This window comes from Calidris pugnax, unplaced genomic scaffold (genome assembly GCF_001431845.1).
Source record: "Calidris pugnax isolate Ruff unplaced genomic scaffold, ASM143184v1 scaffold102, whole genome shotgun sequence".
In the NCBI taxonomy this organism is placed as follows: domain Eukaryota; kingdom Metazoa; phylum Chordata; class Aves; order Charadriiformes; family Scolopacidae; genus Calidris; species Calidris pugnax.
The window spans coordinates 5,519,987-5,539,732 of record NW_015090846.1 but is presented as its reverse complement, the minus strand read 5'-3'; the positions used below and the strand labels follow the sequence as shown (position 1 = coordinate 5,539,732).

The following is a 19,746-nucleotide window of genomic DNA, read 5'->3' as shown; positions in this document are numbered from 1 at the left end:
TTAACTGCTAAACTGAAACTTTTTAGGGAGGGTTTTTTTTCCTGATTTTCCTGATTTTTTAACAAATTATTTCCACTCGCTAGCAGTGCTTACAGTTTTCCTTGACTTTATAGAGGAGTTCGAGTTGTTCTTTTTGAAGAGGTACTGAGAGACTCAATTTAGATACCAAATTCCACTGGAACATTTAATATTTCAGCATTTGAAGTACTTAGGAATTTGATGAAACACTTGTTGCAATTGACTGGCTGTTACTGTGCTCCTTTAAGAGTAGGGCTGTTAGTCCAGTAACTGCAAAGAGATTGTACTTTGAATAGAGTCAAAAAGTTGTTGTTAAAGGGGGGGTGTGTGTGACTTTATAAAGGGAGTGATTTTAACTTTAGTTTATTCTCAGTCACAAAATTTTCCGAGGTGGTTTGTTTTTGTTTGTCCTTACTTAATCACAACAGGTAATCTCATTAATGAGTGTTAACTTTTGCTTAAAGCTTAATGCATCTGCAATCAGCTGTTAATCCAGATATAGACATTTCTGTAAAGAACTTTAATTAGAGTGTCATTCAGATGAAAAAGAAACAAAGAGTAATGACTTAAAAGTAGACTTCGCATAGATTAAGAATAGTGATTTTGGGGTTTTTTGCCTAATGTTGTAAACACTGTCCTGGAAATAACTGATGTTTGGTCCTTCCACAGTGGTACTGATGCTTCCCATGGGTGTCTTCACTAGAAATACTGGAATTTAGAAATACTGTCTGTGTTCAGTATATTGACACATAGGTCGAGAATTCTACACAGAGCACTACTTTAACGTGCAAGCAAAGCAAATTTGGTAAAGCAAATGATAGACTAGATCTATTTTTATTACTGATTATTTTTGGTTTAAGTAGTTTCTTGCAAGAAGAGAATGTAAACTTAATTCAAAAAGAGGCCTATCAGAGTGCCTGAGGCGGTATTGTCGGCTTCTCTATGGTGTGATATTTTTTTGTCGTGAACAAAAGAGACATTGTCAGGTTTTCGTGTGTTTTTTGTTGGGCTTTTTGTTGTTTGGTTGTTGTCTTTTTTTTTGTTTTCTGTTTGTTTTTTTTTTTAAGATTGAAGTAGAGTTAGAAATAAAGATGATTTGAGGTTAAATTGCGATCAAATAAATGTAAAATTAATTCAGGACTACGATTGTACTTCAGCAATGGTTGTAAAAAACCAAATCCAAACCAAATCCCAAACCCTGCTTCTTGTGCTCCCAGAGACAAGGCTAGTCCTGCGGCATTCCCCAGGGGCTGCTGTGGGATGCTCATTCACAGCAAGGATCAGTGTGTGGGACACTTCCCTGTAGCAGTGTTTGTGAGTAACAGTGGTAAGACACGTTTTAATCACAAAGAACTGTATCTCGTCTGATAATATCCAAACATACTCATTTTCTAAAGGATTTTTTTATGCTGAGGGTGGTGAAACCCTGGCCCAGGTTGCCCAGAGAGGTGATGGATGCCCCATCCCTGGGAACATTCTAGGCCAGACTGGACAGAGCTCTGAGCAACCTCGTCTAGTGGAAGATGTCCCTGCTGATGGCAGGGGGCTTGGACTTAATTACCTTTATAGGTCCCTTCCAACCCAAACCCATCTGTGAACAAGGGGTATCACCTGCTCTCCACTGGATTCTGTCGTTGGTGAGGGGAGAAGGAATGCTAAGGGAGTGCTGCTGAATCCTGACTTTTTGGCTCTGCTGGGGCTACTAAGTTTTGGTAAACCATTTATCAGAATTCCAGATGCTGACAGATTATTTTCTCTTGGGAAGATGATTTTTATGTCTTTTTTTTTTTTTTTTTTCTTAGATGGAACCAGCTTTCAATATACTTTTTAATAGGACTCATTTCATTCAAACCAAGGAAGTTGAACTGCAGTATTAAGAATTATAACCTTGGATGGAGGGGTGGGAACAAAGAACTGGTAGTAATAATCCATTATCTGGAATGGGTTAGAGTCTGGAGAGTTTGCTCGTTTATACTTCCCTAGGGAATTTAAATTAAAAAAAAAAAGCAAACCCCTCAAAACCTTCAGTATTTAAGTTGGTTGTGGTTTTTCTGAACTCTTCCATAACTGGCTATTTTTTGTTTTCTAATTTTATGAACTAACTAGTAAAACCAAATGATGCATACTATAGGTAGTCAAGTAATATAAGACTGTATAGAAGCACCCTGTAGAACATGGTAGTCTGGGTGGAAAGCACCACAGTTAAAAGATGAGGAACAGGAGTGAAGGGTCCTGTGTGGTCTGCCCCAGACTTCATCAGCTGTTACAGTACACACACTGAGGGAGGAATGGAGAAAAAAAGAAAAGAAAGAACTTTTAGTGAGTGCTTTTAAAGCGGTATCTTGGGTATTGTAGCCAAAAGTATTTCCACACTTAGAATTTGTGCTAGGATTTTAAATGGTGATGAAGGGAATTACAACTCCCATTGCATTCTACTGGGATTAACTGAATCCCATCTTTAGCTCTTTTGAAGAGTCATTTACATTGAAACTGTACCTAGTTATGAGTATAAATAGTAGTAACATTACCTTTTTTGAATTGATTCTTACATAATTTTGTCTCTTAAGTAAATAATAACTCTTCATTTATGTGTAGTTGACTTGTAAGATACTTTTGAGATCCTTGAGATCTTCTGCTCCAAAGATTTTAAAACCAGATCATGGCTCTGTGGAAAAACACCTATCAAAAATAATTAATACAAACTCAAATGAAATGCTAAAATGTGAAAACGAAATAGCTGGTTTAAGTATCACAGTAGATGTATACAGTAGAATCAGGCTTCTGACTTCTCATGTTTGTAAGCTTTGTGTTTGACACAATGTTATTTAAATCCTGTGCTTTATCTGTTTGTGAGTATGGCACTAGGACAGCGCAGGCAGGAGGGAGAGAAACCCGGGTACGAGAGAGCTCAGTTGGAACAGAAATTGGCTTATGCCGTCTGTCCCTTCAATGGGCAGTTGGAGAGATGGTAGCATGGAACTGGCCTGTGGTGAAGGACAGGATCAAATTATAATAAAATATGGCAGAGTACCACTGCAGAGTACCACCACCACCACCACCCCCCTTCCAAAAAAACCAAACCAAACTCAAAACACAACCTCCAGAACTTTCCTTTGCATTAAGTGTGAGATTTGCTTCTGAAGGTGCTCTTCACCTGCACCTGATTTTCTCTCATACTTGCCTGTTGATCGGTCATTCAGTTTAATTTGAAGAGTTTATAAGACATGTTAAAAAGATTCAATAGGGTAAATAATTATCTATTAAAGCTATAACCTACTTCCAGAAATGTATTAAAATTCATACTTACAATTACTGCAGACTAATGTATTGATCTCATCTTAGCCCGTTTTATCTGGAGGTGATGTTTGCACATGGAAAAATGTTACAGATATGTTTGTTTTGCTTCATTGTGATTAATGTCCTTCTACACTAATGTTATGTTTGTCCTATATATTTGTTGCTTTTTCTTAATGGCTTAAGTGCCTTACTTATGTTTGTGATAATCTATCATCTTCTTTTGTACACAGTAGTAGTAACATTGCTTTGATTATGGTTTGAAAAAATTTACTTGTAAATTATTCACTAAAAATACATACTACTTCAGTGTATCATAGATGCCATCAGTACTATGTAATTAAATAACTCTTAAAGATATTTTCTGCTGGAAAGAATTAGCATGTTAAACTGGAGGTATATAGTTTTGTGTGTACCTTGGCAGTATTCCTATACAAAAATAGATGTAGCGAGTAAATAATATTATTTAACTTGTTCAGTATTTTATTCTTTAACGAATTGTAGAGGTAAGAAGCAGCAGAATCTCACAATATGCCATCTCTCTTGCATGGAGATTGCAAAAAGTGTGCTTTGTTGCACTTATAAATACCAAATATGGTATCCAGTAATACAGTAATCACAGTGCTTTTCATTTTGATGTATTTCTTGATTGCTTTGCTTTACCCTGGGTGTGGGACTAGGGCCTCCCCTAAATCATCTTGAAGCAATTCTGTATCTAGACTAAGTCCTTAGAATACAGTGGGTATCACATGGACAATTAAAATTGGGTATTGACATGTTTTTAAAATAGTCATACATCTCAATTTTGTTTATCTCAAAGTTTTAAAAGCCTAATGACCTCATTGCAGCTTGACTATAATTACCATGTTTAAACTTCTATGCATTTTTTAGTTTAAACAGCCTTTGTGTTTTTTTTAAACCAAAAGAAAATTAATGAGAAGAGACAAAGAGACATCAAAGAGGTTTTCCCTCTGATTGCAGTGTTAGAAGTTTTGCCTGAAAATAGGTTACATTTCTTCTGTTTTCAGCTGAATCCTCATTAACTTTACATTTTAATGATGTCCAGAGCAAATTATACGATTATGGTAGATGCCTTAAAGGGAAGCTTAAAGGACACCTTTTTAATGTTTGTTTCTTTATTGGTGGCAGTATTTGCACCAGTATGATAAACAGTGTTAGAATGCGAAAAGTAATCCCAAAACATATCAGAATTATTTTCCATTTTTCCCATATATGTAGTGTAAGTATCTTTATTTAATATTTAACAAAAGTGGTGAATGTTAGGGGGATATCTTCATCTTTGCAAAAGAAAAATGTGAATCATGTCCTTTGAAAGAGTTTACGAATTTCTTCTGCATCTTATAATCAGTTTAATTTATAATGATAAAATAAAGAGAAGACAGATGATGTTACAAAGCCTCTGAATTGTTTTATTTTCTTGAACTTTCAGTGGAGAAGATGATTGAAGTGTTAATAAAGTGATAGTTTGTATTTTTTACAATGGCATAAAACATTATTGGGGGACTTGGTGGAATTTCAATTTCTTTCATTTAGGGAAACACTATTAGCAGCAGTTCTGTGTTCTAATGTACCTCTCCTACTGAAAATTAAGATTGCATAATTAACTTTTTAGATGAAGAACCTTGTTATAGCACATGCAGCAACAAGAACTTGTGTTTGGTACACCTTAAACAAGGTGAACTGAAATTGGCAATAGCTTGAATGGAAACTGAACAGTTGAGAATTCAGGTAGTTCAAGATAATCTTATAAAACAAAAACATGTATTTTAAAAATACATGTTCTCCTTCTTCCCCCTCACACCTTTGCCCCATGGAAGGATATGTCATTTCTGACTGTAGCTCAATGAAAAGTTAGAGCAGAAGGTTTTGTGAGAAGGGAGGTCTTCTGTTTCCCTGCCCTGACACTTGGTGTCTGTCTTTTATGAATAGAACTTTTGATTGTCTTGTGCTGTGCTTTAACCAATAAACAAAACTTTTGGGAGGTGGGGCTATGGCAAGGGAAGAGGAAGAAGTAGAAATGTTCCAAAAGTCACCTCTGAGGTAGGACACAAAATCCAATTGACAGAGTGAAATGTTATCATTTAAGATCTTAGAGGTTAGTGCTTCATGACTACGTTGCTGTAATAGAAATGAATTTCAAATTAATCTCTGATTATTCCTATAGATGTGGCTCTGCTTGGCATATGATTTTACGAAGCTAATGTCCTGCATCTATATACTTACTATTTCAGATCAGTATTTCTAAAAAATGTTTTTGCAATGGAAACAATCATTAGTACTTGTTTTTAATAAATTCAAGCTCCTATATCTTCCAGGCTGTTAACTCCTGAATGACTGGCTGTGCACAGTAGTTACCCAAAGTCTGGTGGTGCTGTTCACCTCAGGTCTGTGTTCTGTAGCTGAGTGGAACTGCACTTGCACATGGTCATCTGCCATAAGATGCTCTCGAGAGCTCAAATGTGTAATCATGACTGTCAAAATAATGCTTTTTGTCCTGAGAACTACACTTTAAAGGTGCTACAATTTTATAATCTGCTCTTCTACTGAGATTTGTATAATGTTCTAGTCTTTGGGCATATGTACACATAGCTCTTACGTAAATGAAATTTTCCCTTTTATTTTTAACTCAAACAAATAAATTTTTGCTAAATAGTGCTTGGTTGACTTCTTCATCCTTGATTTAGACCACTGTTTCTTAATGGAAGCGTTTGATATGTCCATCATTAATAAATAATTGAATAGTAATGCAAGAGTCATTAGACAAAGAAAACTGAACTTAACCTTTCCATGTCAGTATGATTCTTACATATTCTTTTTTTTATATTAAAACATTTTCTGTAAAAACTGTTCAGAAGTCTAAATTGTCCTGATTGTCTAGGAGTTATGCGAGCCCCAAGCTGCGCATCCAGCTTGGTGTGCTTTAGCTGATCTCCTATTAGAGAATGGGTTTAAGTCTTTCAAATGTTTGGTGCTCTGTAAGCTTGGAAACAGCTTTTTTTGAAGTGGTGGTTTAAGTTCCTAGTTTAGCTTAAATCTTTTGGCTTTGATGCCTTCTAATATAACTTTAGTTTGAATATTGTATCACTAAAGAAGAAAAAGTTGAGTGCAGTTTCTTGCCTCTTTCTCACCTTTATTTTGCAATTATCAGAGAATTTAGAGTAATGTAATCTAGTTGAGATGCATAATAAAAATAATTATTAATAAGCTCTAGGTGGCAGAAAGATGTGTACGGTATTCTTATTTCCTTGGCATGCAGGATTTTGTGTAGAATTGTATTAGCACTAAAATCCTGAGATGTTCTTCCTGCAGTGTGGCTGTTTCCAGACAGTTATGCGCTAATGATAGTGCAAGGTTGAAACATTCCAATCATTCACACGCCTCTCCTCCCTTTGTCACACGTGTTTCCTTGCTCAGTGTTTTTGCCTTATTTCTTTTGCTTTGTTGTGGTCAATTCAGTCAGTATAATAGCGAAGACATTGCTATTTTTTTCTTTAATAAAGAGTTATGTTAGAGATATACTATAACAGAGATAAGAGCTATTTATGTCCTAAGCTATTGATTTTTAATTAATGTTGCCTGGGCTCATACATGTTGGCAGAATTGCTAACAGCTTGTGGCATTTTTTAATTCACATCTTCTTTTTTGGTATTTTGACAGTGTCATTCATATCTCATGAAAAAGTACCTCGTCAGGTTAAATGTGTTAAAACACCGAGAAAAAAAAAAAAGAGAGAATGGAACATAGGGCTGCTTAGAAACCTTGATCCATTGCCAAAGTATTTAAACAATTTAGTGTTTTGGTTTTCTAGCTCCAAGCTGCTTCTCAAATCCCTTGCTAATTAATCCAGTTAATTCTTTGTAGACTAACTGTATGCAGGGCTTTTTCTTGTGCTTCTATCGCTGAGAACCCTGTTTTGTTTGAAGCAAACCTAAGCTCTGGTATAAAGGTTGTAGTAATAAAGTGACTACTTGCAGATGTAAATACAGTGTTTTGAGCCTTTTTAAAAGGAGTTCTGTTTGTGTGCGTAACTTCTAATTTAATCTTTCATGTTTAAAAATTAAATATATATGCTTGTATAAGAAATTGAGAGAACTTTGTCATGAGCTTGATCATTTAAGGAAAGGTAGTGGATGCTCTATGGAACAATTATGACATCAAGTATTAGTGTTGTGATATCACAACTAGTGATTTATGTTTATTTTTCAACAAGTAAATGACTGTAAATAACGTTCGTTTCTGTATTCCAAAATGGAGGATTGGCTATAGGGCAAATAGGAGAGTTTAATGGGAAGGAGAAGTTTTTAGAAGTGACCTGTTGATACTTTAATCAAGAGAATTCCAAGGTGGTATGAACTCAGAACTGGCAAAAGCAGCGAGGGAGCAGAGAGCTTAGAAGCCCAATTAGGCATGGTATGAGATAATGGGAAAAGAGTACACGGCCCTCAAGGTGCGCTGTCTCTGATAAAAGCAGCTTCAGCTTCTCGGTTTTAAGATTAGGTGAAAACTGCTTCCCCTCTTCATCCTGTGTGTCAGTGCTCCGCGGGTGCAGGGATGCTGGTGGGGCTGGTTCTACTGAGCACTCCAGGAAACCAGCTCTCTCGATACTCTGCTCCAGCCCATCAGCTTCCTCAGTCACTTTGAGAAGCTACTTCTGAGAACTTGTCTATGGGACAAGGCTTTCTTTCCTCCTCTCTGTAATACTAGATGTTCTCGCAAATCAGTGATGGTGTGCGGGGACTGGGGACAAGTTTGTGCTGCCGACTGGCCACAACAAGGGACACCCCTCGTTTCCTTACTCATCCCCAATGGATTTGCATGTCTGCACAATGGGAGTCAATGACTGGCTGCACTTCAGCACCTGTGGATCAATCTGGAGAAAAATTGTGCAAGTGGATTAAAGTTGCATTTTTAGATTACCTTTGGAGTTGGTAGTGAAGGAAAAAGTTCTTTTCAGCAAATCTGCTGCTGAGAGTGGACAGATTGGAAAGCATTGGCAGAGCTCTTGAAGTCTGGAAGTGTAGTTGGGAGTTGTTTGTGTAATAAAGCTGGGCAAGGAAAAGAGAAAGGAAATTAATGAAATGGCTAGTTTTATATACACCTGATTTCCAGGGCTGGCTAATAAACAATTACAACATGATTATTAAATGTTCCTGCTCAGAACGGGACTAGTCCAGGATCTCAGGAGCATCTTGATAGCTGGATATGTGCTACCTTATATCTCGGAAGTATCAAATATTTTAAAATGTTCCTAGTGCATTTCTGTTTTGCAGTTAAACATCCTTTTGATACACTTGCCTTTTCTACAGTAACAAAAATGTTTAAAATTTTTAGTGAGATGATAGATTTCCTGTCTTGTTGCACTGCGTACCAGCAAGCTCCTCTCTATATAAAACAAATTATTCTTCAAGCTGATAGTAGAGCTTTGAATGTGCTAAACTTACTTTCTCAGATGCCACATGGCATAAAGTGACCTTTGTTAATAGGAGCTGAAGCATTGCAGATATGAAATAGGTCAATACTGCAAGGGTAAATATACCCACAATTGTCTTGCAGTGCTTGATGCCGTCCAGTTAATGAACTGTACTCCAGAAGAGAGAACACTAAATGATTTTCTGTTTATTTCATCTCACGGTCCTTAGCCAGAGGAGGTGTATTTTTCCACGTTAGGATGTCTCCCTGTGCCTCCCCGCCCCAGGTTTTGAATACAGTCCAAAAAGTTCAACTTCTGTCGTCAACACACCTGACTCCACAGGAACTTTTTGCAGGAGAGCACATTGAATGCTTTTCCTCTTCTTACTTTCCTCTCATTTAGTGTTTCAGTTTGTGGGCTTTCCCAGGGCCTCGCTGACGCTGCTGCCTTAGAGGAGACTCACTGTGACCAACCTCTCATTTTACTTTCTTCAAGTTGCTTCCAGCTTCCTGGCCCTTAGGATAAGCCAGAGTGGTGTGTTACTCAGTTCAAGCTGAAGCAGAAAGGCGAGAGGGAGTACTGAAGGGTACAAGGTTAAGTCCTGAGGTGTATCAGCAAAATAATTATTGCTATCTCTTATATAAAATCTTGCACAAATTAAAACTTAGGAGTGAGTTGGTGACCATTGAAACTGTTGGTCAGTTAGGGTCATTTAATACCGTATATTTCTGTAGCTGTTAATGCAGTAAGTATGTGTTTGTTGTTGTAGAGACCACCATTGTGGTGTTACTTTCTACAATAATGTCTCCCCACAGATCATAGCTGGGTTTGGCCATCGTTTACTGATAGTGAACTGTATCTGAATCAGATTCATTGTATGATAGGTAGGATATATTCTACTATGCATTCCAAAAACTATCTAAGTTAACATCTCTACCAAAGAAAACAGAATGAGATTTTCTGTTTCCTGTGTCACAATTTCATCTTTGCTAGAATCCATTTTTTCTGTTTCAATGCCTGTTTGAATAACTAAAGCCTCCTGAAATAAACACAGATGCAATAATAGAAATTTTGAAGCCGTCAATCCCCCAAATGATTCTGAAGAGCTTGTTTTCTATAAAATCCTGTATTGCTGTGTGGGGAGATTCCCCTGAGAGCTGATACTTGTGCAGATCAATACCACGGAGCAGTGTCATCAGGAGCTGGTGCTGCTCAACTAAAGTAACACACGATAACTTTGAAACTGAAAATGGTTTGAGACTATCAATATTGAAAGTATGAAAGTAAGGTCAGAGCTTTAAACATTATAAAGTTACATAGCTTGAGGCTTAGAAATCGGTATTCACTGTTGCATGTTTAACAAAGAAGGTATTCTCTGTGTAGTTTAGGCAATTATGGTGTTGCTGAAGAGTAGGGTTGTTATTTCTTTTCATTTTTAGTACAACATTTCAGGAACTTATGGTTGGCCAGAACACTTTTGTTCCAAGTGCTTTTTGAGTCAGTTCAAATTAAACCTGAAATGTGACGTTCCATATAACAATGAATATATTTCTGCAGTACTTGTATGTATTTGCCTAGTAGTATGTCTATCTGAATTTATTATGGTTGGTGAATTTTGGAAAGAGATAAAAAAAAGTTAGATGACTATAAAGTGTTCTGTAATACATGGAAAATATAGGTTATTAGCAAATTAAAATGGCCATAATATCATTAAAACTAAAACCAAAAATGGTAAAAAAGCAGTTTGGAAAATGTTTATAAAACTCAAAGTATTTTCTAGTAATGAAAAGCCTGGCAGTATGTTGGAACATACTATTTGTTTTCATTAGCAATTCCTTTAGGTTTTGTAATGTAGCTGATTGATTGCCATGGACATGTTGTGGTTTCACACACGTTCCTTATAATATAGTATTTCTGGAAAGCAATATGACATTAAAATGTTATTCCTGGCTTTCTTCAGAACAACAAACAGAATTAAAAATTTTCTGGTTGACACAGGAAAGTAGAAAATGTGACATTATGTAAAAATTTCTCTTAAAATCAATTGAATAAGGATTTTTTTTGAATGAAGGTGCTTATTAATATGCCAATGTTAGGTATGAATTAAGTTGGCTGTAAACTCTCATTTTATCAAATGTAAATCTTTTATATTTGCAGTAAAAAGCTGGCTTAAAGACAGTTTTGGGCTACACATGCTTGAACCTCCAGCAGAAGCAGCGCTCTTGGGAAGGCAGATAGACATACATAAGCAATTTGAAATACACGTCTTGTAAATATTAAAGAGGGTGACTGTTTCTTGTAAAAATGTCAAAACTCTAGTTGCTCTGGTCTTATCATGTGTAACTTGAGAATTTGCATCCTGGAAGTATAAGTTAAATCGGCAGATTTACACAATCACCACTCTTGTCTGGTATTGTTAAACTCTGGGTGATGCACTAAATCTGGATTAATTTTTGCTGCATGCTCCATGTGACAAAGGTCTGTTTATTTTAATTCCTTTGTGCCTTCTGAGACTTAAGAAAAATCTTATCTTGTAAATCGGACCCTGTTTGGTATTGGCACTTCCAGATTGTCACATTTAAATTGTAGCATGAAATATTAGTTAACTGTTTCTTTCATATTTTCAGGACAAGGAGGGCTTGCCAGCTGCTGTGGAAGTAAAGAGGCTGTCACCAGGCAACTCTGCTGTCTCAGAATGTAAATACAAAGAGGCAGGAGAGAAACGAGTTCAGTATTCATGGCCTGAGCAGTTGAAATATATCTCTCTTAAATTTATAGACTGGTGAAAAGGTTACAAGAAAAAAAAAAAGTACTGATCAAACACAAATACATTTTAAAAAATATTAAAATCAAAAAAAGCCTACTTAAAGTAGGTGTTCGTATTCAACTTCAACATTTAAACTCTTTTGTATCATTATTCCAGGCAGCCTGTAAAATGGTTCAAAACACTTTGTATTTAATTTTGTAGCAAGGCTTTGTGGATTTCTTGGACATTGAAGGAGGATGTTACCTAATGGTAATTTTTTCAAGTTTTAGCTGCTGTATAGTTTGCTGACTGAAATTACAGGGGGAAAAAAAGAATGAAAACCACAATCCATTCAAAATTTGCTTCTTGCAGGCCTCCTGGAGTTTGGCTTAGATTTCCAATAATACTAAATTTCTGGGTTGTTTGAAGAACAGATGGTTATGAAGAGAAATATCCCCTTAAGTGCACAGTAAAGCAAACTCAAAAGATTCATTGACCATGCTTTAATGTGGACTTGAGGTATCACCAAAGTAATTAACCATTGCATATAAAAAGATCTGAAGACCTCGAAGATGGGAGAAACATGTAACAAACAAGACTTGAAATATGTACTTTCTTTGTCTTCTGGTTTTGACCTGTTATTTCAGCTTTAGCTCTATCCAGTTCATCCCCTTTTTAAAGTTCGAGCTTTAGTTGTATCAGTTTAAAAATTTATCTGGACTGAAAGTTTTCTGCTCTTCTTTGTAAATAAATAATTCTGAGTTTTCTGATCACTGAAGACATCTTACACTTTCTTAAGTCTCCTTATTCTTACAGTTTAGAAGTTAACAGAAGAGAAATTAATCTGTACTGTTATGCAATTGATTTATTTTTTTAAACTGATTTCTTGGTATGGATGAAACAAAAGGAGTTACAGATTTAACACAGAGGTAATTCCCCAACCATATTTCATGTATTGAACGCTCTGTGCTTGCAACATAACTGTTTCACAACTTCCATTAAAAGAATTGGTGAAGTTTTGATTAAACCTGGCATCATTTCACCTAAGAATCCGAGAGAGTAAATAATAGCGGTTGAAGATGGAACGTGTTACCTTATAGAAGGGTCTGGCAAATCTGATGCTTAACTTCTCCAGTATTTTACTTATCATTTACCAGATCTTGACTCTAACACATGCATTTTCTTCAATCCATTCCTTCTTGATTTGCTCCTACTAATTAATGCTGTAGAAGGGCAGAGTGATCTTGTTCCATGGGAGAGAGATAACCAACTTCATACTACAGAAGAGATTTGAAATAAGATATAAACTGAACTGACTTTCCAGTTTTTGTGGTTATGTTTGCATTAACATTTGGATCAGAGCAAACTTCAGTGTTTTGGTTGGTTTTTTATTTTTAATTTTTTTTTTTTAGAATTCTCTGGCATCTGTTTATTTCATGATACTTTCACTCTTCATATGGTATTGAAACAAAAGAACAGATTCTTTCGAAGTTGTAACTGTGCCAGAGGCAACTGGAAATACCATTCTTAACTCTTCTGCTTTTCTGTAGTGGGATGTCCCTGTGATGCTAAATGCCTTTTCAGGGGCAAGCTGGACAGTTAAACAACTTTACGTGACACCGACTCTCTGAATAGCAATTGCTGAGGAAACTAATGTAGCCTCTTCTGTCTGTAACAGACAAGTAATGTTTTTCCTGTCTTATACAAGAAGTGAGTGTTGTTTCTATTTCATACTCACTGTACCTCAGGTTTTTTACAGGATTGTAAAGTGAATTTAACCAGGTGCCCCTTAGGTGGAAAGTTGGTTTGGATGCTAGAAGCAGTGAAAGTCTCAGGTTTACTCTGAATGTGATAAAGCTGCTGGTGAGCTCCTGCGTGTGCTGGAGAACACTGGGAGGTCAGGTCAGAGCCTGGCCACCTCGGCTCTGCTGCAACTTAAGGATGACTTCGGCCAGTTCTTGTATTGTTAGGGCTATTGCCTCTCTCATTTGAATTTTAAAGGTAATTCTCTTGATTCTGGGCAACCATATATAGCCTTAAGTAAAAATCCCTGAGAAGGTTTTGCTTAGCCTGCTTTATTTTGGAAGATATTGCTGAATGCTGCCTAGGAAAGTTTTGCTCCTCACTGCACCTCTGGCTCTTGATGTGTGAATAATATAAAAACAATTATGGAAATCATAGTGATTTGCCTAATCTGTTCTGGTTTTCTCTCTTCCTTCCCGTTTCCTATGATGTATATTTTATGTTGCTTTTGCTCTCAGTCTTTCCCACTTTTGGATCGTTTTACTGAACTATGAACAGCATTTTGTGTGTGAGTTGCAAACCTTCTATTCTCTTTCTAGATTAAACTGATGTGAACAGCATTTTCATGTTACCAGTCAGGTTTTTGGCACCTGCAGGGCAGATTTCCAAATGCTCTGTTAGGAGAGAGAGACAAACTTGCAAGTCTCTTTGTGGCGTTAATGTCAAGGACTCTGAACAGCTGCTGATGTTCATCGTCCTGTCTCCTCACTCCACTGGAGAGGTGCAGCGTTCGCTGGAACTGCAGTCACTGAGACAATAGGTTGGGGGCCACTTGTTCATGGCCAACTTGTCACAAACACACGGGCTACATCCTAGAAATGGCGTATGTGTTTGAAATGTGATCAGCAGGTGAAGAGTTTCATTGCATGCTCTTCTCCTGTGGGTTGTACTTTGGAGTGTTGAACCTGCTGCCTGAGCTTCTGTGCAGATTGTGTTTTGGGCTAACTTCAGTTCTTCATTCCGTGTGGGGCTGGCAGGTTGGGTTTTTGTGATGTGGTGGTTTTTTTGGTTTTGGTTTTTTTAAATATAGTTCGTAAGACATTCTTGCAGAATTTTCTTTTGACACCTTGGTTGTTTTCTGACATGTACACTTCTAGAATGAGCAATACTTCTAAGAAGAAAAGATTGAAGTCTTAAAACTTCGCATCCAGAAAAACATAATTTTTATTCCATAGATATTTTCTGCCAGGACTTGTTCTGAGGTTTCTTGTCTGTCGTCTTATGTGTATAAGTGTTTTCTCCCCCACATTTTCTCCAGTGCCCCTCCTGCCTTTTTCCCTTCTCCCTCTCATCCCCCCCTCTGTGACGTTACGGGCTGCAGCGGGTCAGGGGCGGGCAGAGGGGTTTGGCTGCGCTGAACACAGAACATCAAGGAGTTTGCAGAGGTTTGGAAAGAAGTTCATATTACTTTTTAGTTGTGCTGCAAAAGTACTATGATGTGTAGTGGGTGTTGAAGTTGCTCTGAATGGAATTCTGTTTCATTTTAGAGGGATTGCAGCTATAAAGACCTAAAGAAGTGAACGAGTTAAATCATTTAGTTAGGGAGGATAAATGAAGCAATTCTCACTGTATTTTTCAATTCAGGAATAGTATGTTTGAGTAATTTGTAGCCAGTATGGGTTAAATTGGCCGACTTTTATCAGAAGAAATAGGTTAGCATGTATTGATTTTATGTAGCTAACTCTGGGAAGTATTTTCTGATAATTTTTTTGAGGAACTTCCTTGGTTTTATGATTTTCATATACTTCAGATATGTACCAGTTTGAGTTGTGCTATTTTTAGAAGTAATTAAGCATGCCTCTTTTAAAAGCAAAACTCTTCACTTTATGATGTAAGGAAAGTTGAGAGTAAAAGAGCAGCATAGTTACACTAATATGCCATTGTAGCATGTTCCCATCCTGTCATCTGGAAAATTAAATCAGGTTACAGCATGGATTAACATCTAGACTTGTGAGGAGGGGAAGGTAGTGTCTTAAATGCCATGAAATTGAACAATGGGATTATACAGTTCACGGCTAATTTCAATATTCTTGTGTATTTGGCTTTTTGTTGAACAAGATTCTGTAGGAAGAGGCAGTAATAGGTTTTAGAACTTGGAAACAGCTACATATTTACTAAAATACTAACAGTAATAGCTTGAATGTGGTTGAGGAATGAATCCAATGCTCTACATAGTGTGCCTGGGTGTGAGGTACAGTCTCTGCTACTACATTAGGCAGAAAATCGAGTTGACTTTTTTCTTAGTACCAACAGTTTTAATTTAAAATAGTGACATAGTAAGTGTTTGAAGTTACTGTAGTTTTGTGGGCAGAGTTGACAGCCAGCTCTTTCCCGAGCACCTCACGTGAGTGCTATTTTACTGGTGTTGGTGGTGCCGATTAAAGCTGAGTCCTGAACGCTTGGTTGAGCTGCCCCCCTGTATTCCTGCACTGGTATGGCCCCTTGCCCTTCTTCAGAAGGGTCCGTTGTGATTATTAGGTGCCTTATGCTTGTCCTCTCAATGGAGAGCCTGGTCATATGGAGTAATAGTAATGTTTGTTTTGTAGATGTTTATATTTCATGAAGTAAGGGGTCTTGATGGCCACTATCTAAATGTCTGGTTTTTTGTAAAGCCTCTTGGTTTAGTGAGGGTGCTCCAGCTTCTTGGAACTTCATGTAACGACCACAGAGAATTTAAGTATAATTTTATTGTGTATATATATGTAGGAAAGTGTAGTTGAAAACACCTTTCAAATGAACATTGGATTAACAATGAAGAATGGATAGAGTGATGAAAACTATAATGTGATAAAACTAAGATGTAATGTAGTTTCTTTTTCCATTGTGTAGTGTTTTCCAAATAAAGAGACTGAATGTTTAGTAAATATTCCCGGACCATGTAAAAGCTGAAGTGATGGCGCTGACGCAATGTTAAATATAAAGTATACTTGTAAAAACATGAGGACATGCAAGCGTGTGGCTGCCAGGCATAATTTAAAGGTGGTTTTCTTAACCGTAGGGTTCCAGGATATATGAATTAGCCATTCTGATGCTGTTAGAAGATGTTCATCAAAATCAGACTGTACACAAACTATACATCCCGCTATCTTAACAGGCGTGTGACATATTGCTGTTATTTCCATTGAGATTGGTGGACAAGAAATGAAGTTAATTTCGTACATTGTGGATAAAATTTAACTACTTCTAATGTATACAGTTGATTGACAGAAAAAGTTTTTATATATAATAAAGACAACTATTTCAGTTGTGTGAAGTCTGCACAGGAAGCATCCAGCAAATTTCCTCCTGTCTTCTCACTGAGCCTTCCAGTGTCTATGTTTTACTGTCTAATTTTAAAGAGGTAGAAATAATCTATCCTTTAGCGTACAGATTGATAGACAAGTAAAAGTGGAATGGTACTAGTTAAGAGATACAGAAAAGATTGTGTAATAGCAAAGTAAAAACTACATTACAGTCAATAAGCTACTCCGTAGAAAAGTTTAGAAACTCCCCACTTTGTGCTACTGCATTGCTTAAACGGCCCATTTCAGCAAGTTCTATTACCTGTGGCTTTGTGAGGGCTTGGGTTGTCTTTTTTTTTTTGTTGTTTTCTTTTTTTCGTTCTTTCAATCCCAATTGAAAATCCCAATTTTCTGTAAGAATGAACGTATTTAAGTAAAAACTCCGAATGAAAATTGATGTAAATAGACAAAGCAAAAATTAAACCCAAAAGAGCCTAACAAAAAATCCTTGGCTGTGATTTTTAAGTTATTATTGGTGTTTTGTTTCATTTTAATGAGAGAGGTTTGTAAGGTGGCCTCTGAGACAATACCAGCATGTATTTATTTGCCTGTGATAAATGACTTGCAGCTACTGGCGCTTATGAGTGAATCTTGGTGTTGTGCGAAGTGGTGCCCGATGCACCTCTGGCTCTGGATGCTGCTCTTGCTCGGAGCCTTCAGGGTTCACAGCAGGGTTGTCAGATGGGTTCCTCTAGGCCTTCCCTTGTGCCAGTGAGCTCCTGAGACACAGGAAGGCATTAAAGATGCTATGAAAATAGGAAAAATGCAGGCTTACACAGAGTTACTTTGTATGACTAATTGTATTAGATTGCTATCTATGGAGGAATGTGTTTAGAGCAAACACATTTAATTTTTAAAATATTTAAGAATATGTATCAGAATAGCTGTTGCATAGTTTCCTCTTACCACTGATACCGTGTGTGCTTTGGTGAAAAAGGAGCTGTGTTGTCCTGTTAATTGTCACTTGTGTATAAAGGATCACTCCTGCCAGTTCAGCTGTTCACATTTGTTTGTGTGGTTGGGCGCTTGGCTTAGCACACTCACCTGCATAGAGACTTAAAATTTTCAAACTAAGGCTTTGAAAGGTGATCCCTTGCTCTCTGTTTCTACTTTGTTGTGTTAAGGTAGAAGGGTTTGCTCATAAATATGTGTAAAATTTGCTATATTGTGTATGTAATTGTGTGCGTGATAATGGTGAAATGTTAAAACCAAGCATCTGATTGTCTGGGAAAAGTTTAGCTAGAAAGTTTATTAATGTACAGTCTTGCTGTATTTGTAATGTAAAAAGGATACATCTTAATAAAAACTTTGCATCTGCTCGCAGTTGAACGGCCAATCAACTCCTTTATTACTAAAGCAAACTTTGCCAATGAGAGGTCTGGGGTGGGGCTATTCTGAAATAACAGCGTATGGTGCATGTGTCGTAAAATCGCCGTTCTTCCCCTCAAGCCCAGGCTACAGTACGGTGCAGCAAGAGTTCAGCAGTAGTTCAGCAGGAGAGGTGCTGTGTGTCACTCCCTACTAATGACCAAAATTTGTGGAAACAGTGTGTGGAGAGCGAGGAGCCTGGTCTGGGGCCGTTGGGTGAGCCCGGCCCCTCTGACGGCCCAGGGGCAGCAACCACAGGGGACACCCCTTCCTTTTCCTGGGCTTGATGCTGAGCTCTCCTGTGGTTGGTGGATGGTTTGGGTTTTGGGTTTTGTAATTAAAAAAAAATTCTTTGTAGAATGGAATCTCGTCTTCTCAGCCATATTCCTTTGAAAAATGGATGGCCTTGAAGAGTTCTGTTTTAAATAGATTGTCATATAAATAATTTCAATCGTGATTTTTTGTTATTTTATGAGCATCTCCAATTAAATCCAGGCAATACTCCCATGTTATTTATTCTGACAAGCCAGAAGAATAAGGACGATGCATCAGTCTTAAATGCTTAGAGCATCCGGGGCTGCGTTAATTACCTCTTTCAAATTCCGGATAAATATTTTTTGTTTTCTAGGCAGTATACCTTAATATTAATATAAAGTAATTTTGAGAGATTTGTAACCTGGTATGGCTGAAAACATGCCCAGAGGTTAATCGATGCAGTGTTTGTAGCTGGTGAAACTAGTTCTCTGGTTACAGACAAAATCTAAGTGCTTTTGGTAACCGCTTCCTGGTGCCGAGTGGTTGCAGCCAGAGAGGGATTGCGCAGGGAAACAGCCTGAAGTTCAGCGTAGCACTGGGACATCTCTTACGCAATAATTTATATAAAAATATAAAATACATATTTACGTATGTGTGTAGGTGCCTGTGTGTCTGCATGTCTGTGTACACCCAGTTTTTCATGGTTTCATGGGTTTGGTGTGTGTATGTTTTCTATCTGGTTTTTGTCTTTCTGGAGGAGGGTAAAGGGAGAGCCTTGAAAAGTCCTTCCCTGCTCTTATCAACAGAGCAGCCCCAGCTGCCCTCCTCGGATCCCCTGCCAGGGTTGCTATCATCTTCTGATCAAATATTAATGTGTGATTCTCTGCTTGCTCACTAATCCAAAGCCAATTAATATTATCTGTCAATTATTTACAGATCCTGAGGTGCGGAGGCAATTCCCAGAGGACTACAGTGACCAGGTTTGGAATGCGTAATTAATTTTTTACATGACAAAATTTATTTCAGGGTTGTTCAACATATTATTGCTGCTCTTTTTACTGAAAGAGATAAATGCATTCTTAGAAAGAAAAAGAAGCTGTAATTAGGAGCAGAAGGATAAAAACATTTTCACGTTTAAGGCAGAAAACGGAAGAATTTTGGATCTCATAAGATTGTTTTACAATCTAGTTTTTACAAGCGAACATGAGAGCGGGAAGGAAAATTGATTAATAAATTTCACTTTTTGCCTTTAGGTGCCCCAGCCTGCAGTTCATTTGGCAGTCCCCGCTTCATTGTCTGAAAGGTTTATAGCTAGATTTAACTGGGCACCTGGCACTACAGTACATTTTTTAAATTCTTGCCTGCTCATGCAGTCTCTAGTCTGTTCTCCAAAAGATGGTATAAAAATGCAAATGTGCAGGTAGAACACACGGGTATTTATCATCTAGTTTCTGCAGAGATTGAATGTGGAATGTTTCCCAGGATCTCTGGCTGACTTTGGAATTAACCACTGCAGGTTACCTTGGGCTTCCCTGGGCCTGGTTTGGAGT

At 37.3% G+C, this 19,746-nt stretch overlaps 1 protein-coding gene across 4 annotated transcripts in view; it reads left to right on the top strand.

Moving 5' to 3' along the window:
• Positions 1-19,746, top strand: part of DENND1A (DENN/MADD domain containing 1A) — a 186,494-nt gene that overhangs the window by 14,032 nt on the left and 152,716 nt on the right. For all 4 annotated transcript variants that reach the window (XM_014943041.1, XM_014943040.1, XM_014943038.1 and 1 more), the window contains exon 3: positions 19,133-19,176. In XM_014943041.1, coding sequence (XP_014798527.1) covers positions 19,133-19,176 — 44 coding nt within the window. The remainder of the gene's footprint in view (positions 1-19,132; positions 19,177-19,746) is intronic.